At 41.2% G+C, this 24,719-nt stretch overlaps 1 protein-coding gene across 3 annotated transcripts; it reads right to left on the reverse strand.

Annotated features, from left to right (window-relative positions):
* Positions 1-426: 426 nt before the first annotated feature.
* On the reverse strand, positions 427-15,352 carry znf710b (zinc finger protein 710b). Of its 3 annotated transcripts, none has more exons than XM_079555860.1 (5): positions 7,016-7,286; positions 4,258-5,898; positions 2,924-3,115; positions 2,436-2,607; positions 427-1,630 (listed from the first exon to the last, which is right to left on the reverse strand). In XM_079555860.1, exons 1-5 carry the CDS (start codon positions 7,061-7,063, stop codon positions 1,449-1,451), a joined length of 2,235 nt encoding a protein of 744 aa, XP_079411986.1. In that variant the 5' UTR covers positions 7,064-7,286; the 3' UTR covers positions 427-1,448. The 3 variants fall into 3 exon arrangements, with proteins under 3 accessions (XP_079411986.1, XP_079411985.1, XP_079411987.1); XM_079555859.1 differs by lacking the exon at positions 7,016-7,286 and adding an exon at positions 6,749-6,950; XM_079555861.1 differs by lacking the exon at positions 7,016-7,286 and adding an exon at positions 15,195-15,352 and having other exon boundaries at positions 428-1,630.
* Between the last annotated feature and the right edge of the window lie 9,367 nt (positions 15,353-24,719).

Consider the following 24,719-nt stretch of genomic DNA (forward strand, 5'->3'; position numbering starts at 1 on the left):
CTGTGAAGCGAGAGCACTAACCGCTGCGCTACCGTGCCGCCCTAATCTTTTGTGGCATTGACAGTACAATAAATAAATCCTGAATAAAATAATGGCAAGTATGGTGTAGTTCTAGTATTAGTAGTAGTAGTAACAGTAGTAGTTGTAGTAACAGTAGTAGTAGTAGTAGTAGTATGGTTTCTACCAGCAGGGGGCATTATGAGAGCTGATACCATAGACTGTAAAGTCAATGGCTGCAACACTGTTCCGGATTATTGCATTTCTAAATTTTAAACACATTTGTAATGAGAAAAACCTGCAATACACATGACTTGCCATCATCCGATAACTGGAATTGCCTGGGAATAAAATGAATATAGAATTTTTCATCACGTTTTCAGTTTGCTAGGAAGATAATTAGACAAGATAATATTCCCTTTTAATTTAATCAGAAGATTAGATTTTTAAAAACACAAAATATGACAATAGAAAATAATCAAACTTAAGAACTTTTATTAAATAGACCATGGCCTTTAAATTAAACAAAAAAGAACTATCGATCATTCATCAGGTTTAGTGTGCATTACAATGCTGACCTGCATGGCAGGACCGGGGGAACACTTTTAGCCCCTAACATCTCAACTGTGGCCAAATATAACATTTGTTTATTTTGATATGGCCACATTACACAGGAAGTCCCTTAAAAAGAAAGAGGAATGAAAATAGCTCTGGTCCTCAACCAATAAACTAAACTATTTATGTACCTAATGTGGGCTTCATAGAAATTATAGCTATCATTTAAAAAGTGCATTGTATAGTTCGTAATGCAAAGTAGAACGGCATATTCACTAGTTTGATATTAATGAAAAGTAAACCGTGTTAATAATGTGGGTTAACACTAACTCTTACACAGTCGGCTTTCACGTGCCAGCAACATGGGGAACTCTGACATACGACAGTAGCAACTTTGAAGTAAGTGCACTGTTAAGAGGCTACAAAGTCCTGTGCAAAACGCACAAATGCAACAAGCCTTTTTTATGATAAACTATGGAATGGTTACCTAAGTTTAGGAAGAGTAGTACTTATGACTAAGTATAGAAAGTTTATATATATATATATATATATACTGTATATAGTAATTATATATTCCACCTGGAAGCTTAGTTGCACGAGTCTCTGGCACTTTCAGTCTAATGTACTTCAAAGGACGTATCAGCGATTTGCAAAGACATGGTAAAAAAAAAGAGTTGATCTTTCCATTTCATCAGACTGTAGGGTGTATCTTTCCAATGACCGAGACAAACTGATGACACAATACTTATGTGACTGCCTGCCACATTTGTCTCTGAAAAAGGAAGCGCCAAAAAGGCTCCAAACCATGTCCATACTGTATTTCTGTTCATCTTGAGTCTTCTGGTACTTCAAGACAAAAGTGTTTTGAAAATCCAAAGCACGTATTGCACGCCCACTCAAGGTGTGGTGTAGCTGTTTGTATCTTTCCCAAAGTTGTAATATTCCTCCATGTCTTCCATATTTGCATTTGTGAGCTTTGTAAGGTTCTGTGAGCCACCATTGTCCATGTTGTCTGATGATGTATAATTGAAATTCTGTCCTTCGTATTCCCCCTGGGCTTCCATTTCAGGCAGAACCTCTGCAAAAAAAAAGAAAGAAAAAAGTTTAAGCTGATCTTCCAGATTTCACAATTGCTAACACGCAAAATGCCATGATAAAAACAACAACATCAATACTGCTTGACCAATTTTTATTTTTTATTTGGTATCATTATTTGTCTTCTCTGTATGTCCTCTTATGAGTCTTAACTTTGTAAATGTTCTGTGTTTTGGGTCTTGTGTTTATTGCGTAAAAAAGGGTACACTTTCCTTTAACGTAGGGCTGGGCGATATATCAATAAATTGTTAAAAGAGATATGGAATTAGACCATATCGCATATATCGGGATATTTTAAATTCAGATAAGCTATTAAGTTAACAAAAAGAAACGGGTAATCTCAAGCCAATTTTTAAAAAGTTTATCTTAAACTAAGCACTTTCTTTTGTTATCTCTTTATATATAAATGCTCTTTATATAAAAAGATTGCCTTATTTTATTTTATAGGCTATTTTTATTTAAGATTTTTTATTTAAATGTGCACCATACGGAGCTTTGTTATACAGTGTTGATGTTTACATTTTAAAGTGAGTTTTCAATAAAACTTCTGGTATTTGGCTTTGACTTTGACTTAACATTTCATTTCACAGCTCTCACTTTGCAGAAAAAATATCGGGATGTATAATCTATATCGATATTCAACCAAAATATATCGGGATATGACTTTTAGTCCATATCGCCCAGCCCTACGCAGATCTTTAATGAGTTCTAAGAGCACAGATTGACAAATTCCACCTCAAATAAACACATCGGAACCATATCTTTCCATTTCAGATAGTTTCTCTTACCCTGTGCTTCTGGTGACGTGTCCATCCCATGTTTGACCTTCATGTGTCTGCTCAGGTTCCCTTTCAGGTTGAACTTACTGGTGCAGTACGGACACTTAAAGGGCTTACTGCCAGCGTGGAGGTGCATATGGCCCAGAAGGTTGTACATTCGATTGAAAGACTTGCCACACACCTGGATGGAAAAGGTTCACATTTGAATCTGCTGCACTTTACATTCCAGTCCAGTCTTTTATTGATTGAAAGGTAGCACTTCACTCTGTTTACAGCACAGTGATATCGTGTTAACAGTCTGGAAATAGCATGGTGACTAGGGGATAGTAAGGGATAATGCATTTTGCAGCTCTGTTTCAATAAGGTTTATCATAATGGACTATGGAGTGTCCAGTTTCTATGTCATTACTCAAATGCTTCCTTTGAATCAATAAAAGATCAAATTAAAATAATCATAGGCAGCATGTTTTTTTTATCTGTTACACTACAGTGCTCACCTTGCATTTGAAAGGCTTGACAGGCAGATGCACAATCATGTGGGTCTTGAGAGTCTGTTTCTGGATGAAGCTCTTGAAGCAGACGTGGCACTGGAACGGCCGCACACTGTTGTGTATCAGCATGTGCCTCTTCAGGTTGGCAGACAGGGTGAACTCCCTCGAACACACCTCGCACTTGTGGCCCTTCATTCCCTGCAGCATCCGAATGGAACAACAAGACAAGCAATGTTAAATATTTAGACTTTACATAAATCGTAGAACCGCTTTCTTACTGTTACAAGAAAGGACAGAGAGCCGTCATTTGGCTCCATTCAAATTAACATATTTTATGCATTTAGAGCCAAAATATAAAAGTCAGCACATGCAGAGGGACTATTGATAAAGAATACAAATAAATTGCTATTACTAACTACTAATTCACAACTAACAGCTGCTAAAGAGTCAACCAGGGAGCATGGTAAAATATGCCAAAATATGTTTAGAAACTGAGCTAGTCATACATATATCCTTCATTGTTTTTATAACATCTGTAGTATACGGGGTGAGAAGTGTGATGCAGGCACCAAGCAATTATAGGCATTTTACGCAAATGCGCAATATAATGAGCATAACATAACTGACACTAATGGGATGGGGACTCTACTCCAACGTCTAAATCCACGTCACATCAGCTCCAATTAAGATTTCATGGAATAAAAATAATAATTATAATAATTGGTTGGGTAAGTGTGCGGGTGAGTTAAAGAATTCTGATTCTGTTTGTTTACTTTATTGTCCCCGTAGGGAAATTTGTCCTCTGCATTTAACCCATCCTTCGATGCCACTGGGGCAACCCATAAGGAGCAGTGGTCGACGGCAGTGCCGCGCCCGGGGACCCATCTCCATGATGTGGAGCCAGGCTGATGGTCAGAATCACCTGGCTGGAGGATTCACCTATTGCACATGTTTTTAGTGGCAGGGGAAACCGGAGTGCCCGGAGTAAACCTACGCAGACACAGGGAGAACATGCAAACTCCACACAGAAAGGCCCCGTCCTGGTGGGAATCGAACCCGGGACCTTCTAGCTGTGAAGCGGAGGCGCTAACCGCTGCGCTACCGTGCCACCACAATGCAAAGAAAGAACTAAATACAGCGTCATCTATTAATCAAACAAGACCGTCAAATTGGACACACAGAAACATAACACAAGTGATGGATTTACTTTTTTTTTTCTCATTTGAATTTAGTCATGTATGAATGATATTAAAGTGTATATAATATCACTGATACATGGTATGAGCAGTACATGCATTATGTTAAGGATACAGTTTTGTCAGGTCAATGGGTGTCTGTACCTTATGAGTGAGTGAATGTTGCCGTAGGTGGTGGAGCTGCACAAACTCCAGGCCGCACTGGGAGCAGGTGTAAGGTCGGGGACTCTGGTGTTTCAGAATGTGATTCTGCAGTTGGCTGCGATAGGCGAACGACTTGTTACACTCTGTGCACTGGAAAGTGTGCGGGCCTTCATGGCTGGTCTGATGTCGCTTGAGGTGAGCGTATGTGGGGAACTCCATGTTGCACTGTGAGCACACATGGCACCGCCCACGCTCGTGCTTCACTTCATGCGCCCTCAGCTCGCTGGGATAGGCAAACCCCCTGCGGCAGAAGCGGCAGCTGTAGGGCTTGACGTCAGTGTGTTGGAGCATGTGACGCTTCAGGTGGCTGGTCTGTGTAAAGCCCTTCTTGCACACAGTGCATTTGTGTGGCCTCGTGCCCTGGTGGGTCAGCAGATGTGTCTGAAGGTGGCTGGGCTGTTTGAAGAGCTTCCCACAGTGAGGACAGGCATGTGGTTTGATGCCATTGTGTCCCAGGATGTGTGTGACAAGGTTGTACTTAGAGGTGTAGGATTTGTCACACATTCGGCACTTCCAGCGCTTGAGGCCATCTCCAACATCTACACAGTAAGATTCGTCAATTTGAATATTGATGTCAAGCCGGTCTACTCTCCGACCCCCTTGGCGTCGTGGAGTCTGGGGCTGCTGAGGTTGTTGATGCTGCCCCCCTCCGCTCCCATCTGTCCACATCATGCCCTGGCCACTGTCCTCATACTCGCCACCCATCCCCATCTCATTTGAGTCATAACTTCCCACTTCGCTGGTTTGGAAATAGCTGCTGATGGCTTCCTCTTGCGGAGCTGGCTTCATCATATTGTTCCCCTGATGTTCAACCCCATCTCCCTCCTCTCTACCCGCTCGCCCGTGGGCTCCCATAGCCCTTGGGGCCTGCAGTCCCCGGTGGGCAGAAGGATCTGCTCCTCTGTGGCCCACCTGGACAGGAGGGGGGTGGGGGAGAACAGGTGCTTGCTGCTGCTGCTGCTGCTGCTGCTGTTGTTGTTGCTGTTGTTGCTGCTGCTGCTGGTGTTGTTGTTGTTGTGTAGATGACTCTCGGTCACACTCCACACAGTTTTTGTTCGGAACTCTCAAAGAGGCTGGATCTACTTGGATTAGGCCACCTCTAGGAGCCATGTTGTTGAGCATATGAACACATGAGGATATCCCAGTGCTCACTGCTTCCCCTTTCACATGAGACACCATCCCATCTCCACCTGCGAGGTTATTGTGGCGGTCTGGGAGAACCATTTTAGCCTCTTGGTGCGCAGGAGGGCCCTGCTGCCACCTCCTCTGACTGCAGCTGGGTTGCATCTGTCCGTCCTCTCCCAAGTTGTCCCCGAGGTAATCTCCGTTAGCTCCAATAAGCTGGTCTGCGTATTCGTAGTCCACTCCGTCTACTGGGGGTGCTGGGGACTCTTTGGTATCACCGGTGTAGAAGCCATTGGGTGCAATGGTAGCTCCGAAAACTTCATTCTGCGAGATAAGACCTAGCACGGCGGCCTGGGCCAAGGACAGCACAACAACGGGATCTGTCTGTGTGCTTGTGTCCACCAGCCGGGCCATTCCCTTGGGTTCACATCTACCCAGGCGCCGGCTCGCCTCCTCCTGCAACACCCAGACAAGCACTGTCAAACTAAGGCTCTTAAACACACACAAAAAAACATACACTCCAAACCTGAAATTATTATGAAACATAACATTTCCCACATGAAAGCACAAGAACTGTTAACGTTTCATAATCAGAGAGTACCGACATAACTGAAATGTGTTGTACTTTTACAGCTCCTGGCTGTAAAAGTACAACACATTTAATAAGTATCATCAGGAGTGTTGAACAAGTGGAGGAATCTATATTTGTCACACAAAGAGATGACTATGCTGAACAACAGACCAAAACATTTCACTTCCTTTTTCCTTCAAATGGACATTTGAGAAACAACATAATATAAAAGCTCAGAGACTCATAAACCACATTGTAATCTTGAAGGCTGTGTACGGCAGAAGCATGAGATTGTGGGTATATAATCTCACTCTCACACAGACACACTAAGTCACACAAAAAGGAAACAATGGAAGATCGGGGCAAAACACAAGCTGGGTCCATAAGGCTGGACGAGTTGGTTGAGAGAAAAGGAAGAGCAGAGAAGCTTTGATTAATCTAGAGACTGAGAGGAGAAAGAATGAGCGAAGGAGACAGAGCCGTCAGGATCAGGAGAGACAGATACGAAGGGGGAAGGAAGAAGTGAGGATGGAGACGACAGGCAGAGGCAGACAGTAAATGACAGAAGAAGAGGGAAAAATACAAATACAATGACATGGGATGTTTCAGCCGCATTAAAGTTGTTCGATCTAACTTGTCAAAATGATTTCTAATTTTCAAACTAAACATCACCGCATTTCTCTGAGACATTTACAGCTTCATGTTCTACAAAGTCAATACAGCTACTGAACTCACCACACTTCTCTTGTAAAGCTTCAGGTGCTTCAAGGATCTCATCCTTCCGCTGAGTGAGAACAGACAATTCGCCTGATCTTTGTACGTAATGCGCGACAAGGGGCGGGGCATAAAGCCTTCCCACTTTCCTCTTCCTCAACCCCTCACTAGTGCCATAGTAGTGGCTCTAGTGATGCAGGCCAAACACAAACAACAACAACAACAACAGTCTACAAAAAAATAGAAAACAGACCTCAAATATCAGCTACAACTCCCACAATTACTTACAGATTTAAAGGGGAATTTAGATTTGATTTGTTTCGGCTGGCTGGCCATTTCTGCATGCTTCCTTGTGTCATTCAGAGACCAAAGTGTCCAAACATTGCTTTGTGCCCCGGCTTGAATGAGGAGTTGACGAAAGAAAGGTGACGGAAAAGAGATGACCGAACGGATGATGGAGGGCAATGCTGGAGAGAGAAAAAGGAGGGTTTAGAGCAGGAACAGAAAGAGGCGCAAGGGAGAGAGTGAGAGAGAAGGGGTGAGAGAGAGAAAGGGAGGTTTAGAAAGAGTGTGTGTGTGAGAGAGAAAGGAGAGGGGAGACAGAGAGAGAGAGAGGGGAGGGGTGAGAGAGAAAGAGAGAGAGAATGGTTTAGTGTAGAAATAGAGAGAGGAGCCAGGGAGAGAAAGAGAGAGAGGGGAGGGGGTGAGAGAGACAGAAAGAGAAAGAAAAGAGGGGGATGGGCAGAGCAGAATGCCGTATAGGAAAAAGAAATACAAAATGGATGGACATAAATGTTCACAAAAATGAGATCAAGACCTTTATTAATCTTTGGGAGGGAGTCTATGTAAATGTGAACTGTGGTTGACAACTTTTGGCACTAAATAGTACAGTGAAGTGAATGGCAATGATATCAGCACATCACTCATATTAGAGACTTCTTATATCACACTGTTAATGTAACATTGGTAACACTGTTAGAAAGTTTTCTCCTGGTAAAGAAACACAACGTGCAAACACAAGACAGACATGCAGGTGGAGAACAGTTAATCATTGTTCAACATTAACCAAAAATGCCAACGACAACGAGTCTGGGAAATTCACTGATCTCCTGCAGTAGAGACAGGACACTTCAGAACACTTTATAATAACTACACCTTATTTAGCCTTAATAAATGATGAGCTAACACTTAATTAATTATGAACAATTCATGAGTTACTACATAGCACCTGAGCTAGGTCGACACACACATCCAGTCCTAAGCAGCTTGCGAGCTCAAGCTGTGCATAGACATCTCCATTTTTTCATTCCCGCTCAGCTCCATCAGAGCAGCAAAAGCACCGACTGTAGCACACGGGGACAGGTGCTTAAAAAGTAAAATGAAATGAAGGATGTAAACTGCTGGAGTAGATCATATTTGCAAGGAAATAAGAAATAAAAATACATAAATATATTTTTTAAGTAATCTGTCCATTGTCACTTATATTGTGTATATATATAATATAATAATTATATATAAATATATCATTATCAGGATATTGCTATTTTATATCATAATATAGATTTTAGGTCATATTGCCCTGCCCTAGTTACTACTTAATGAATAAGTATGTGAAGAACTATTAATAATGAGTTAGGCATTACCTGTAGTAGTTAAGTAGTTATTAAGTGTTAATCACACGTAACTAATGAACTGTTCACGATGAATTAAGTGTTAATTCATCATTCATTAAGGCAAAATAAAGTGTAGTTATTACAAAGCATAACCGAATTCTGCCAGTTTATGACTCAACCAAACTCCGTTACAGAGGGAAAAAAAGTTTCTAAGCATATTTTAATGTTGATGTTTTGTGTTTTCATGTAAAGCACTTTGGTCTGTCAAGGTGTAGTTGTACAGTGCAATAGAATAAACTTGGATTGATCAATATTGTTAATACAAACCATAAGCACAAAATATTTCACTCACACAAAACAACAAATCAATGAATCATGATTGATACGACAATTGTGATATGAAATTTGCCATCACACCCATTAGGGGGATTCAATGAAGGAGTGTAAGAAACCTGATGGTAGGGAACCAAGTCATTTGCCAAATAATATAAGATGTATAACTTTTCCCATGTGCAGTGACAGAACAATATCTGCAATCATTTTAGTTGGGCAAAAGTACACAACATTGAGCCTATACACCAAGACACAGTCCATGGCACCTGGGCTGGCAGTGACGTGAGCTGAACCATCTACCTACACAGGTTTCTGACGGCTCTTTTACCACTTGTTGAACACGAGGTAGTAGCTTGTCTGACAGGCGCATCAATTTGTTTTTGCGTTAGTAGCTACGGAACATGCTTTGCCATAAAGTTTGTGATCAAACTGAAGAGGAACAGGCCTAGTGATGAAGGAGAGGATAAGAGAACATGGAGGGAAAGAGAAAGAAGACAAAATGGGGCGTGATCAGTTGAAAGAGAAAGCGAGGGAGAGGGGGAGAGAGAAGTGGAACAGATGATAGCCGAGAATGAAAAGAGGGAACGGAGGGTGAGGCGGTGGGGGAGATAAAAGAGCGCTGCTGCTGGAGGGGGAGACAGCAGCGAGTCTGGCGTGGGGGAGGGGAGGAGGTAGCAGAGACAGAGCGTGAGACAGAGGGGGGAAAAAAAACGACAGAATACAGGGAGCAACGTGAGAGAAAAAGAGGAGGGGCAGCGTACAGCGTGTTGGTGGGGGTACGTTTAGTGCAGTGCAGAGCGAAAGAGGAGAAAATGGAGGGAAGCAGATTGAAAAGTGGGAGATGGAGGAGAGGGAGGAGAGAGAGAGAGAGAGAGAGAGAGGGAGGGGCTTAAAGGAAAACAGAGAAAGAGGGAAAGAAGGAGAGCCCGCTCTGTGGTTTCATAAACATGGCCGCAGTCACAGGAGGGAGAGATGGAGAGAAGAGAGGACGAGGCCAGAAGTCCAGTCTCACAGCTGAGGGACGCAGTGATGGAGCTGCGTCGGTGAAAACTGGAGGCAGTCCATCAAACTGTCAATTTAAGTCATGCTCTCAATCACTCTCATCTTGGTAATAAGAAATAATAACATTGTCCGACCAACTTCTATCCACTTAAGAAGCAAATGAAAAACAATTTTAATTTATAAGGGAGAAATTATCTATCACTCTTGATAATGCAGTCGATATATGAACCAATACAAATGAATGTCTTTGTTACAGTATAAAAATATAAAGGAGACTGTCATTTTAAATCATCTGATGAAGTAACCTGATAGAAAGCAGTCAATGTCGTCCATGTTTTGTCCAAATTAAGGCTTCACTGTTAGAAGGATTCAACGATGTGTCATAGTAAAGTTTCATCAAGTAAACATCAATTATCTGTCCAGTTTTATGCTGCAAAGCCGATCTCATTCACTTGAGAAATGACAGAAGGTCTGCAAGCTGCTTGATGTGTTCGTGATGCATCAGCGAAGTGTGCTATAAGCTGCTCATGAAGCTGTAACAGTGAACACAATTTCATTTGATTCATTAGAACACTAAATATACATAGGTAATAGTAATAAGTCAATACAGTCACATTGCAAATAATTAGACGAGTTGCATTTAGGACCACACTGTGACCTGGGTCGGATTTGAAAAAAAAAATCAGATCTGTGTTGCTCAGACTTTCATGAAAAGATCTGATACAGGTCGCAGATGGGGGAAAAAAATAGAATTTGGGTCACTCTGACCTGCAGTCTGAACGTAGTCTATTGTTTCTTCATGTTACACTGGTCTCAGTATCTTTGCCTGGTCCTCAGTTTATTGCCGGGGCCATAGTTCCTCCACTTTTAGACCATTTTCCATGGATACATCTTTTGTCTCCTTTTCTATCTTTTCTAAGTATCGATTCGAGGTTGTAACTTTATCCATTGGAAGTTTTAAACAGCAATTGAAACATCTATAAAACTGTACTAAAAGTTTCTTTTCAGTTTTCTTAAAATTTTACTAATGTATAATTTTCTGTGGAACATTGTGCAAAAAAAAAGTTGCATTGTAAATGGTAAAATGGTAAATGGACTCAACTTATTTTCTACCTTTATCAGGCCCAAAGCGCTTTACAGTAAGGAACCAGTCACCCATTCACTCTCTCATTCATACACCAATGTAAGCAGACACTGTATTGTGCACTGCCTGACCCAAAAAAAAGCTTTGATTACAGCATGGACTCATTGCGTTATTGTTTCAAAAAGCTTCAACAATGTCGAAAGATCCAGGGTTTTCCATTCATTTTTTACCAAGATCGAGCTTGTATTCATGATGGGAGAGTGTGACCACTGCGTATATCCTTATCCAGCACATCCCAAAGACTCTCAATGGGGTTAAGGTCTGGACTCTGTAGCGGTCAATCCACTGCTTCACAATGTGAGCCGATGAATCCTGGCATTGTCATCTTAGAAAACATCTTAGAATGGAACAACCTGGTCAGATCGTAACAGTTTGTTAAATCCAGGCGGAGACTTTTGTTTTGGTCAGGCAGTGTATGGTAGAGCTGGGACAATATATAGCTTTGAAATATTTTTCTATAGTCAATTGTTGTTACACCAAGCATCAATACTTTATCAAAGTATCAATACTTTAAATACTTTTTAATGTAATATTTCTTCAGAAACTCTAAACCTACACTGTGGTTATGCACTTTTCAGACTTAACACTTGTTAAAAGTGTCAAGCAGCATTTGGTCTATAACTTCATCACTTGTTTATAACACATCCCTTTTTTTCTTGTTCAAAGTTTCACAATAGTTACTGTAAATCAAAACATATCGTGATACGTACAGTGTGGATATGTACAATACTATATATAATACTATATAATATAATAGTATAATACGATTCAGTTTTTAGCTTGAAAAATATGTTTAATAAACTTTAGGTAAAAATGCAAAAAATAGACCTGGGCGATATGGCAAAAAAATATCAACACTTTCTTTCAACAATCAAGCAATCAAGCAATTAATCTCAATTTTCAAACAAGGAAATAATGTTTTTCTCAAGGACCATTTAAAGGTCAAAATTCAGCTTTTTTTAAACTTGCGTTGTTATTTCTTTTAAATTATGTTTTTTATGATAACATTTCGATCAATTGCACTCTGCATCTGTCGTGATAAACCTGTGAATAATGTTTGTGGCTTTCATAGGCTTAACCTCTTCTCCAGGGTGGGCTGAGAGCAGCATGAATAAGTCGTCCAGAGGAGTGTCCATTAAACACAGACACATGGCTGTTCTCCTGAGGTTCAAACAAAGAGCACAGGACAGTCACACCAGCTCCCTCACCAACATTGTGCACAAGTGCCACCTCTCCACACTGACTGCACACAGACACAAGGGAAGAAAACTGAACCTGCAACAGTCACAGCAGTAAATTCAGAGGAGCATGAACTACTTGGCCACTAATACAGCACTGCCTGGAAAAGAGAGGCTAAGTAATAGGAACAATAAAATCTCTCTCCTCTTTCCATCAAAACACCGAGGCCACAAAGGCATAACTTTACTGATGAGTTTTATAGAAAGTGAACACAGAACAACGGCGTAGACTATATTAAGCTGAACTAGCAAAGTGATAACTTGCAATCGCAGTGATAAGCATTGCACAATGACTTGCAGCTTTAGAAAGCTCTTCCTCACATACTACCAGTAACTCAAGTGTCAGAGAGCATTAAAAGGCCTCAGTCATGGCAGTGGGAGTGAGTTGTGCTTCAAGAAATACTGTATCAAGTTCTATTTTTCACCCATGCCAGCCACAGCAGACTGCTGCAATGTGCTGACTCGGGCAGATGAGAAAATAAAACTATTGAATCCAAAGGGGGGGGGAGTGTTGTATTATGTGTTTTGGACAGATATTGTATGTCTTCTTTCTATTTGTTATGGGACTGTATGATGCATTTTACTAACTTGTTGTTTTCTGTATTTGTACTCTTTATGAACACCTAACATAACGTAGCTACATTCCTCATTGTGGTAATATTTTCATGTACAGTCCCTGCAAAATAAACTAATTTGGAAACTATAAATATTACATTTAATAGATATTAATTAATAGACACCTTACACCAGGGGTAGGCAAGTTTTCTTGGCGGAGGGCCGATATTTTTAATTGTAAATAGACCAAGGGCCGAAGCTGCTGATTATTAGCCCAAAGTAAAGCACAACACTGGAAACATGACCATCTTAAATTAAAATTGCTTAAAATTGCTTGAATAGAAGTTCTTCTATGAATTTCAGTTTGAACTAATCCAAGATACAAATGCTAGCGCCAGTGGAACAAGAATAAAACCCACTTGAAATCAGACAATTGTTTTTCACTTGAAATGACACAAAATAATCTGAATTAAGAGAATGACCACTACTAGAGGTTTTATCTCATCTAAGACCAGACCAAATCTCTTAATTCAAGTAGATTCGTCATTTCTTCCTTAAAACGATTATTCTTTTTCCAGATTTGGCCCTCGGGCCTGACATTGCCTACCCCTGCCTTACACAAACCATTAAAACTATTGCAGAGAGGAAGGTCACTGTCTGAATCTCTCATTATTATGTCAAAAGAAACAAAGTGAAAACTAAAACTTAACTACTGTGATTCAGAATAATGGATAACAGTTGATGGTAGGGCTGGACTATATGGCAAAACAATCACTTTTTTTTCTTCTCATACTGATCATTCTCAATTTTCAACATACATTTACAACAGAACACAAAAACTTTCCTCCAGTATGATTTAACTTCTTAACCGAACACATTTTCACACGTTCAACTTCAACCAAATCTGAAAGCTTCTTGAAAAGTGATGAAAAACCAACAAAAACGTAACGAAAAGAGCAACAAAACATGTGATGGAAAAAGGAACAAAACAAGGAACAAAAGCACAACAAAAGACAAAATAGCACAAAAAATACGATAAAAAAGTGAGGGAAAATCTTAGATGTGTTTTTTGTAGGTCTTAGCTTTCAAATGAGGTTTTACACTGGCCTATAGGCTGTAAACGCTCCTGTCGAGAGGCTTTTGGGGTAAAGCTGGACTGGAGAAAATGAGCTTGGTAAGTCGAGAGGTTAACACACAAAAATCTTCCATTGACTTGCTGTAAACTTGTCAATTATAAAGTCCAAAGACGATTATTGAGATTGACCAAAGAAGAGATTGCGATTTCGATAAAATTTCAGTCAATTGTCCAGGTTTATTTGATGGGTGTGAAGAATGCACTGTAGGGCTGCAACTAACGATTATTTTGGTAATCGATTAATCTAGCGAATATTTTTACGATTAATCGATTAACGGCTTAGCTGTGAATGGTGTATGACAACGGTATTTTTTCATTTTTTTTAATCACATAATGCTATAGTGGCATCACTTGAGGACATGTTGATGGAGTGAACTTAAAGTGAGTGTTTTTGCAGGCTCTTAGTGCCAATTCTGCTTTACGACAGATATTTATGAAATTTTCAATGTACAAAACACTAAAGACCCTAACTTGTAAAACAAAGTAGGTTTCCATCAAAAATTAAAAAAAATAATGTAATTTTTGCTCTTTTTAAGTCTGTGTTTACTAGAAAACGATTAATCGATTAGTAAAATAGTTGACAACTATTTCAATAATCGATTAGTTGGCGATTAATCGATTAGTTGTTTCAGCCCTAATGCACTGTAACCACACGTCTTCCTGGCAGCCTGTGTGAGATGCTGTGTTCAGTCATCAGTGCAGTGAGGATATACCTGTGGCCTATCGACGATCACTGACAGCCAAGTGAGGAGTCAGCCAACTGGTGCTGTCCCGTGAGGGCATCCGGCTACAGGTTATCTGCTGCAGTGCATCACAACACCGCGATGGCAGGAAGGTATATCGATATCGACACGCCATGAGACAAAAAAAACCGTCACATCCTCCAAATATACACGCATCACCGGTCCAAGCGAGCTGCAACTTTATAGGAAGGCGAAACAGCGAAAACTTTGCTGAAACTAGGCCTAAAGCGAGGCAGGCAGCCCGGCGTGTGCTTGCAGACCGGGGCAGAGGGCAGTGGTGATGGTGAACGCGCGGACAAATGTGCCTGATGATGGTGCGCCCACTCCTCCCCTGTGTGTGTGTGTCACGTCCCCCCATTCTCTCCAGTCCTTTCTCTCTGTTGGGATCGAAGCAAAAAAAAAAAAGAAAGACGACATTTTGACAACAGCACTTGACCTACATTGTGCGTTTGTGCGCGATCTGCGGCGTGGAAAGCACGAGCACACCGAGGCATTGATGCTGCTGCTGCTGCTGCTGCTGCTGCACCACCACCGCCATAGCTCTGCGTTAGCTCGTCCTCAAAGGAGAATTGTAATAAGTTATGGTTGAATCACTCCGCCTCTCCGGTGTCGGTCAAGTCAGCGCTCCCGACGCGAAGGATCGAAGCACGCCTCGTGTTTTTTTTTTTGCACAAAGAAAAACGCAGAGCGATATCGTGACTCACCTGGATCCAGAAGCGGTTTATGGTGGCGACGTGACTGTGGTTATTTTTAATGTGGGGAAAAAACCGTGGTGGCGGAGGAGTGGGTCCCCGTTGTGCGGAGCAGGAAGGAGGGCAGGGAGAGAGGGGCTGACGTGAATGAATAAACAAGCGAGCTCCTCCTCAAACGCCAGGGCAGAAAGCGAAGTGCGCGCTCCACTCAGCCCTTTTGGCAACAGGAAATTGAGTTATCGTAATGACAATACGTGTATAAAGCGCCGTGTCGTTGCCGATTAAATGAATTGAATCAAGCCATTTGAGAGTTATAGGCGGGTCGTCCATATCAGGCGCTTATCTTGGTAGTAGGTAATAATCTATTTATTAATTATTTACATTTTTATTCGTCCTGAGGAAAAGAAAAATGCGCGAGCTCATGCTGAATTGGTTTACAATCTCCACCAGGGGGCACTCTCGCACAGGTTTAGGCCTCCACAATGCACTTGAGTTCGGGAATGTGATGTCATATCGCTTAGCATTATGGGATTAGCAGCAATTGTAAACTAATGGAGATTTTAAAAGTTAAAATACTGGAGTTATTGTTCACATTAAAACACTTAAAACACTGTTCCACGGCTTTCCCCCCCACTTTTTATACTGTTTTTATCCAACGTTAGTCCATGGAAAATGTATGCTAACAGCTGCAAAGATGGCGGATCTCCATGGTAACTGTGGATTGTCCCGAACTCTATTGTAAACTAATGGAGATTTTAAAAGTTAAAATACTGGAGTTATTGTTCACATTAAAACACCTGGGCACCACAGTGAGTTAGATGTATGTACCAGCAGTAACTCAGCAGCTAACAGAGTTGTTCCACTGCTTTTTTTTCTACACTTTTGATGCTGTTTTTAGCTAATGTTAGTCAATGGAAATGTATGCTAACAGCTGCAAAGATGGCGGATCTGGATCTCCATGGTAACTATGGACTTTCCCGAACTCTATTCACCTTATTCCGGACGTTCGCGTGGGCGCCGCCATGAATTGTGCCCGCCCCTTTTCTCCTATGTGTTAACATGGGGCTGGAGAAGTCCGCATAAAATCAGTCACTACACGAAAACAAAGCCGTTTTCAGACCGCACAGAGAAACGCTGCAGTGTTGACATGTCGGTGCAAATGAACATCGGACATTTTACACAAATCAATCGACTAAACATCAGATTTGAGCGGAGAATATTTTCCCTCGTTCTCCGTTAAAATGAACGGACTTCGCGCTCGACCGGAAGTGTCAGGAAAAAGAGGCGCCGAGACGACGCAAAAAGTGGCAAAAGTGGGCGGGGCGGAATAAGGTGAATAGCCTAGTATATATTTCTATGCCTAGTCCTTATTCAGGGTTAGCCAGAGCTCCAGACCTGTACTATCCCTTTTTTGTACTTTATTCAAGTTATTCATCCCGCCTTAACCAAGTGCATTTTTCTTCAGTCCCAAATCTAAAATAGCCTATAGGCCAGTGTAATGCCTCATTTGAAAACTAGGACCTACCTGACTTTATTTTTAATCGCTTTTTGTTGCGATTTTGCCACATTTTCGTCACTTTTTGTCGCCTTTTCGTCACATTTTTGTCACATCGCTTCTTTTTTTTGTTTCTCTTTTGTTCAGCCTTGTTGTCGTCTTCTTACCTTTTTGTTGTTGTACCTTTTCATCACTTTTTTGTCGCGTTTTCGTCACACATTTTTCACTTCAGAAAATATGCACAGTTCAGGCGGGAGTTAAGAGGTTAAATTGTGATGTAATTCATAGACCAATACGTTTAATGCATAATCTTGCCGCTAGAGGGCAACGTAACCTAACATTTAGAGTTCAAACTTCATGGAAATGAAACGCTGTAAACATTCATTATTTAATATATTTAGTGTAGAATCGTTCATGGTGGAACTGATCAATCCCTCAGCTCTCTGAAAGCCTAGTTTTAATATCCTATGAGTTTGGTTTAAAGGCACTATACCTGATTTTTTTTCTCTTGTAGCGGAATTAAATACATTGTGTCCTCCTTTACTGTATTGTAAACTCATACATTTGTGGGATAAACACTCATTTTAAAACACTTGTATCAGTTTCATGAAGTTTCGGGCTAATTTTTGTTTAGGTTTTTGCATTTCTGTGACAGTGACCCTAAAAAGTGACCCTGCAAGTTGTGAAATGTGCCAATAAACTCACCCCAGTAATGAATTCGGATGCTGCAAATATATTCGGAAAGTTAGGAATGAGTTTGGGCCACAGCTTTCATTTTAATTTGGATTCCTCATTCATTTTTCATGCTAAAAAAAAAAAAAATCAGGTATAGAGCCTTTAAAGAGGGGGTATTATGCTTTTTTTCAATCACATAGCACCAGTCTATATCACACTACAATGATGATGAAACCTTCTGTTGGTCTGTAAATGCAGTAAATTAGAATAACTGCCTTGTAAAAATTTGCTCTCTCAAAATGGCAGTACTGAATGCCTTGAAATAGGCCTCTGTCTCTTTAAGAACCTCTGACCCTTTACGACACGCCCCCTCCACACGCTGTCTGTGGCATCAGTGGGGAGGGGGTTCTGCTGAGGAGCAGTGGTTGGTTACTCGGCTGGTGATGAAAGGTCGGAGGCGTCTCCAGGAGGTGGGGGCGTTCCTAGGAGGACTCAGGCAAACCTATCCCTAAAATGGCTGCCATTAGAGTTTTTACAGATTACTCAAAAAATATGTGAATGTGCCAAGGCAACACTTCAGGCATGTTTTGTATGAGGGAATGACATAATAACATGATGTAAAGCTTGAAAAAGTCGATTTTGCATAATACCCCCCCAAACAACATGTACAAAAACAATATGGGGCTGTATGAGCTTACGCTACAAGGCAATATAGATAAAGCCAATACGACCCCCTGCAGCGAGTGATTATCTATTGTTATTGACACAATGTGCATGCTCCTACACATATAAGCTGCCGCCTTCAATATTATGAATTGCAGTGATGTACATGTGCTGCACGATTATTCGATTATTTTGTAAAGGTGGGAAGAACATACAGCATTTATTGTCACAGTAAATATGATTGCGTGTCCCACTGAATCTGTTTTACTGCGTTGGTGTAAAGGCTGCATCTTACCTATTCTCGCATATTACTCATTTAAGCACCACTTGTGGACTATACTGGCTCTTTGGTGATGGTATAGCTCACTTGACAGATTGAAGAAGTGTTTTATTTAACATTGTTTCCTCTCACTGCTCTGCTATGGCATCAATAAACCCTTCAAGTATTTATAAAAAACTTGAACTTGCACTTATAATAACTCTCAGATGATTGTCGCATGATATATCTCATGTATTCAGGGCTTCTGTTTTGATTGGAAGTCAGATATTGAAAGAATTACAGTAACTCTGCTTATGTTTTGATATTAAAGGTCAGACATATGGCTGGCTAATATGTTATCTGACGCTTCTGGTCTTATTTAGTCTCTGCCTGTGCTGTCTGTGGCCTGACTGAGATGAGTGGGGTGCCCGTCTTCAAAGTGTCTTTAATACATTACCTTTGTGGGTGGCTCATTTAGTAGCGAGGCGGTTCACATCCTTTCCACCTACCTTCTCTGCTGCCCTGTCTAGACTGTGATTACATCTGCTTCATCACTTTGGACGGTCCACTGTTTACCCTGCCTCTCTTTCTCTGTGTTTCTCTCAGTCTCCCATAAACACAAACAGCCACTAACTCAATAAAACAATACTAAAGCACGTTGAGTTTCCTGATATGCCATTAAATGTATCCTGCTTTTATCTAAAGTACATTTATCCGTGTAGCCTACTTTAGATAGCAGTGGTGCATCCTGTCGCTATAATCCAGGCGATAAGAGCATGCATTAGTGTCTTTGGGCCAGAAGCATGTTGCACAATGAGTAATGTGAAACAGACATTGTCTCAGAGCAGAAGGCTGAACATGCTTTGGTGGAGTGCCATGTGCTCCTCATTTCTCATTGCTCGCTGGGGCCTGTCTCTGTGATCAACTACAATTTTCTTTCAAAATTGCACGTAACAACAACGGTGATTTCATCAGTGAGATATGATTGTGTAACCTTTGTTTTTGACCCATAATAGTCAAGCAAAGCAGAAACAGAAACATGTATGCCTAAGCTATAAGGGCAAGACAACACACATAAGAGGAAAAAAGCCAAGGGACGGTATCAGGGATGTCCACACTTTTTTACTTGGAGGGCCAAAATGGAAACAACTTGAAAGAAATAGATCCATGATATCCTACATTGCTCTTTCCCTGGACATGTACTACTGTTTTGGTGTCCCTGGTAACTACTGACTGAGTCTGTTCAGAGCACAAATGTTCCAACTTGTGAGCATCGTCTTAAACCCCTGAGAGCGCTGAAATTGCTGTGTGCCCTGTTTTGGCCTGCCTAGCTTTAATTGCAGTTGAGCAACCTGTTTCTGCAGAATCCCTGCAATTTTTTAACAAATAAACTAAGTTAACCTCTTAACCCCCGCCTGAACCGAGTTTCCTCCAGTTTGGCTTTACCCAAATCTGCATAAAGGATCTAAAGTGCGACGAAAATGAGACGAGGATGAAAATGCATGGAAAAAGCCATAAAAGAGCAAACAAAACAACAATGCAGACAACAGACAACAATGCGATGAAAAGTGACAAAAATGTGACCAAAAAGTGACTTAAAAGCCACAAAAGGGCAAGCAAAAAAGTGAAAAAAGTGCAATGAAAAATTGACAAAATGCGATAAAGCAGTGACAAAAATGCAGCCAAAGAGCAACAAAAAGTGACAAAAATGTGAGGAAAAACACAAGTCAGCTTTCAAATGAGGTGTTACACTGGCATATGAGCTCCAGTCGAGAAGCTTTTTAGATTTGGGTAAAGCTGAACTGGAGAAACTGCGCAATAACAATAGTGTTTCGTCTTTGGTCACACCAATTGATTTGGTCACATGCTTGCATGCAGGCTTGGGGACAACACAAAGAGAAAACCTTTAAAGAGGGGGTATTATGCTTTTTTCAGCCACATAGCACCAGTCTATAGCACACTACAATGATGACGAAACCTTCTGTTGGTCTGTCAATGCAGTAAATTAGAATAACTGCCTTATATAAAATTGCTCTTTCAAAATGGCGTTAGCAAATGACTTGAAATAGGCCTCTGTCTCTTTAAGAACCTCTGACCCTTTCCGACACGCCCCCTCCACACGCTGTCTGTGGCATCACAACAACACTGCGCTCGTTGTCTCAACTGTATTGAAACTACGATCGGTGCATTTTAATTTTTTTTGTTGGAAAGGAGCTACTGTTTATCACTTTGTGAACAATGGCCACACAGGATATTATTTGGAGACGAACCTTCCACACCGGACGCTTGGAAGGGGCTCTTGCCTGAAAAATAACTGCTGTTTGGAGGCTATCTCTTTGCATCTGCCATGCCCTATGGATCTCTAACTATACCCCCATGGACGACACCAGGATCTGCAGGAGCCCATACGATTCAAAGACGGACATTATCTGTGCAGGTGGACAATGGTTTTTCGAGGTTACCCGTTAGCTTGTTATAATCGACTACAGCTCATTGTTGATGAAAAGTCTGTAATAAACCACAAATGTGTAAAGCCAGGCTCATTGTGTGATCATCGTAAAGGCTGCTTCGAGTAGTTGCCGGCTTTATTGACGTTATTTGTGCATAATATGCTGCCTGTTTTCAATGAATGTTGTGAAGGTGAAGGTTGTTAGCTTGTCGCGGCTAATAGTGCCTTAGCTCCGGGAGAAACCACTCGGCTACGACTCACTGTAGATGAAATGTGAGCAATAAACTACACAATCAACAAGCCAGGCTCCGTGTGTGATCATCATAAAGGCTGCTTCAAGCAGTTGCCTGTTTTAGTGACGTTTTCAATGCATAATATGCTGCTTGTATTCAGTGAATTTTCCCGTTAGCTTATCGCGGCTAGCTTGTTAGCTCCGGGAGAAAACCACTCGGCTACGACTCACTGTAGATGAAATGTGAGCAATAAACTACGAAATCAACAAGCCCGGCTCAGTGTGTGATCATCATAAAGGCTGCTTCAAGCAGTTGCCTGTTTTAGTGACGTTTTCAATGCATAATTTGCTTGTATTCAGTGAATTTTCCCGTTAGCTTGTCGCGGCTAGCTTGTTAGCTCCGGGAGAAAACCACTCGGCTATGACCCATTGTAGATGAAATGTGAGCAATAAACTTCCAAATCAACAAGCCAGGCTCCGTGTGTGATCATTGTTAAACGGTTCTTTATGTGTGTGGTGGTTTTATTGACTTTATTTGTGCATATTTCTCGTTTCCACGTGATGACTCGAGGTTTAGCTTAGCATTAGCTTTCTCCGGAGGCTCTGTGCATCATCAAGGCCCAGCGCAGAACCAGACACTGAAATAAGTGTTCTTGTCCCCGGTTTTAATCCTGGGTGTTTCGGTAACAGAAACACTGATGTGTGTCTTTGTAAAAGTCTGCTGTGGCTCCGGTTCACAACACATGAAGCTAATCCTCCATGATGACTCTGTTTACATCTTAGGGCTAGACACTGCGGGGAGGGGGTTCTGCTGAGGGGCAGTGGTTGGTTACTCGGCTGGTGACGAAAGGTCGGAGGCGTATCCTGGAGGTCGAGGGCGTTTCCTGAAGGAATCAGGCGTTTTATCCCTAAAATGGCCGCCATCAGAGTTTCTACAGATTACTCGAAAATACGTGAATGTGCCAAGGCAACACTTCAGGCATGTTTTTAATGAGGGAATGACTTAATAACATGATGTAAAGCTTGAAAAAGTCGATTTTGCATAATACCCCCCCTTTAACATGTTTTAAGGGTTTTCACCATCATGAGATAAAAAGCCATTTCCTTAATTGAGACACGCTCATACATTTTATTCCACATGATGAATCTGTGGTCACAGTGACCAGCTCGCCTCAAAGATAATACTGATTTAACAGTCTGTCATGTTTAATTACACCTTCTCTTAGAGGCGTGGAAATGAGAGAGCTCTTCGCGCTCCGTTTGTTATGGCAATATTTAAACTTTTGCCTCACGTGTTTGCTTTACAGTCGGGGTATGGTACAGTAGTGCAGTGTTTTCATATCCACTGTGTGTTTGTGTTAGGGTGTAACGCGATGACCTCATCCATCCTCTGACAGTCTGCTCTTCGGAGATGCACATAGGGCGTGTCGGAGCAGCGAAAGTTCACATGTTTAAATTCAGGCAAAATCCACAGAGAACGCTAGTGGTTGCGTAAAAACCCCTATTTTAAATATTATGTTTCTTCAGTCTTAATTTGAAAGTCCGAAAAGTTAAAAGTTGTGTGTGTGATGTGGCCTAAACAGTCAAATGCACATTTTCTTAACAGAATGTTTTATTATTGTGAAATTCTTTGGGCTCCTTTTCAATTATGTGGCAAGAGGATGGAAGGACATGTTTTTTATAATAATTTCAATAAATGTAACATGATTGAAAGTTATTTTCTATTAAGGCTGGGACAAAATATCGGATCGGATCGCAATACTTTGTGCTGCAATACCAATACTTTATCAAGAATCGCAATACTTTCAATACTTGTGTTTGTGATGGTGGTCAGAGGGTCCGTTGGCGCAGACGTGTGTATAGTCGCGAAAGCGCTTCTGACAGTCTCCCCCAGGGGAACTGAAGCTACAAACGTAGCTTACCACCACCGAGTATGGAGTGAATGTTCAATTGTCTCATGTAAAGCGCTTTGTGACCATGTCTGTGAAAGGCGCTATATAAATAAAGATCTTCTTCTTCTTCTTCTTCTTTGGAGGCATTTTTTATCATGCACTTTTATTTGCAGTTTTCAATCTAAACACAGTAAATGTCAAATGGCATTTGGTTTATAAACTTTGGACACATGACTTTTGCCCGTTCTAAGGTGAACATATCACTTGTTATAATTACTTACTGTATCCCAATATGTATCGGTCCCTGGGTATTGTGATATGTATGTCTATTTTCTATGTGCTTTTTGTATGGATTTACAGCACATATCAACAACTAAACTTAACTATACTTAAATCTGAAATTGCTTATGAATGAGTTGAATAAAATACATTTCCCTCATACGTCTCAGCCTTTATTTTTTTGAATGGGGGACAGGGCAGTATGTGAACATGCCTGCTTTATGGACAGCTGTTGGGGATTAAAATGCAGCGTTGTAGAACAGCGTCGCATGGATTTATTAATATCTTCCTTTATCTTTTCTATTTAAAAACCCTTGTAATACACGGCGCTGCGCGAGTTCAAAAGTATTGCACGTATAAGGGGCTGTGGCATGTGAAGCATGGCAGCAGCGCAGATGCCACTGTGGGGTCAGGGTGTCTCCAGAATCCCACACCAGTCAGGGGTTTATTATAGCTGAGGTCGCTCTCACCCCCTGAGGAGAGAGACCAATAATTAGCACATGGGCTTCCCTCTGGAACATGGTACACCGCCCTCCAGCCCACAACGCCACTGAGCACAGCCTCTTTCCGCCTCTTGTGAACCAGAGTGGAGACACGACGGTGAAAGGGTGTTGTGGTAACACTTTTGAAACAGCTGTGATGGAATTGCTATGAGCTTCATTAGAGCGGTTTCCAACCCAAACACGTTTCTGCATGTAACATTTTGCAACAATCCATCTTCTATCAATCTTTCAAATGGACGGTTTTTGGTGCACAACTGCACATTCATTGGAAATCTGTTCCTGAGCTTGCTACTTTGCTTCAGACTGAAAAGGACTTTAACTCTTTCTGTAACTGGTCAAATCAATTAAATTGGCAGGTCACAAACCCATCACCTTTTTTACCTAATGGTTTAATATGACCTTTATTATTGATAATGATATCAAATATGCTTTTTGTTCTTTTTAATCAGCAAAATATGTTTCTATTAATTTTATATTTGTAGAAAACATTACTGCTGATCGCTCATACGTGACGTGAAGGGCCTTAGTTTTTATGTGTTGATGTGCATTTTCCACACTCTGTTCAAATCCAAACAACTTTCATTTATTAAAGTCATTAGAAGACCTTCATTAGTGCTAAGTGCATTTTCTTAGCTGTACCTGTTGACAGAGGCCCACTGACCCAGTTTCCATAATGCATTTTCCTGTTCTCTCTTGGTGTGAAGGCGCCTGTGAAGGATTTCCTCCCAGTGTAGCTACTTATACTTATCAGCCACACCAAGACCATCACCATTGTTTTTCTGCAATCTGTTGTTTTCACATTTTACTCTAATGAAATGGTACTGACCAAAAGGCATTACACACAGAACCAAATCAACACACAACAGCACAAACACTTTTACTTTTTTAAGAATCATTCCCTCGTGCCAGAACATGCAGCAAACTTCACACTTCAGGAATCAAACTTGCTGCAGAGAAAACAGCGTTAGCCACAAACTGGCGCACCATGCCTTTACAAATATATAAGAGGGGTGCCTTTCCTGGACTCTGATAATGCACTATCTCCGCATTTGTAAAAGCTGATTCCCTCAAACAGAGAGAGACAAGTGCA

Source organism: Gobius niger, assembly GCF_951799975.1.
Source record: "Gobius niger genome assembly, chromosome: 4".
NCBI classification, from domain to species: domain Eukaryota; kingdom Metazoa; phylum Chordata; class Actinopteri; order Gobiiformes; family Gobiidae; genus Gobius; species Gobius niger.

Bases quoted from the DNA above. Each gene is read 5' to 3' on its own strand.
- znf710b (XM_079555859.1), bottom strand. From the start codon at position 6,859: ATGCCCCGCCCCTTGTCGCGCATTACGTACAAAGATCAGGCGAATTGT. The intron at 5,899-6,748 runs GTGAGTTCAGTA...TGGGTGTTGCAG, and splicing joins AGCTTTACAAGAGAAGTGTG to GAGGAGGCGAGCCGGCGCCT. The intron at 2,608-2,923 runs GTGAGCACTGTA...TTTTCCATCCAG, and splicing joins TCAAGCCTTTCAAATGCAAG to GTGTGTGGCAAGTCTTTCAA.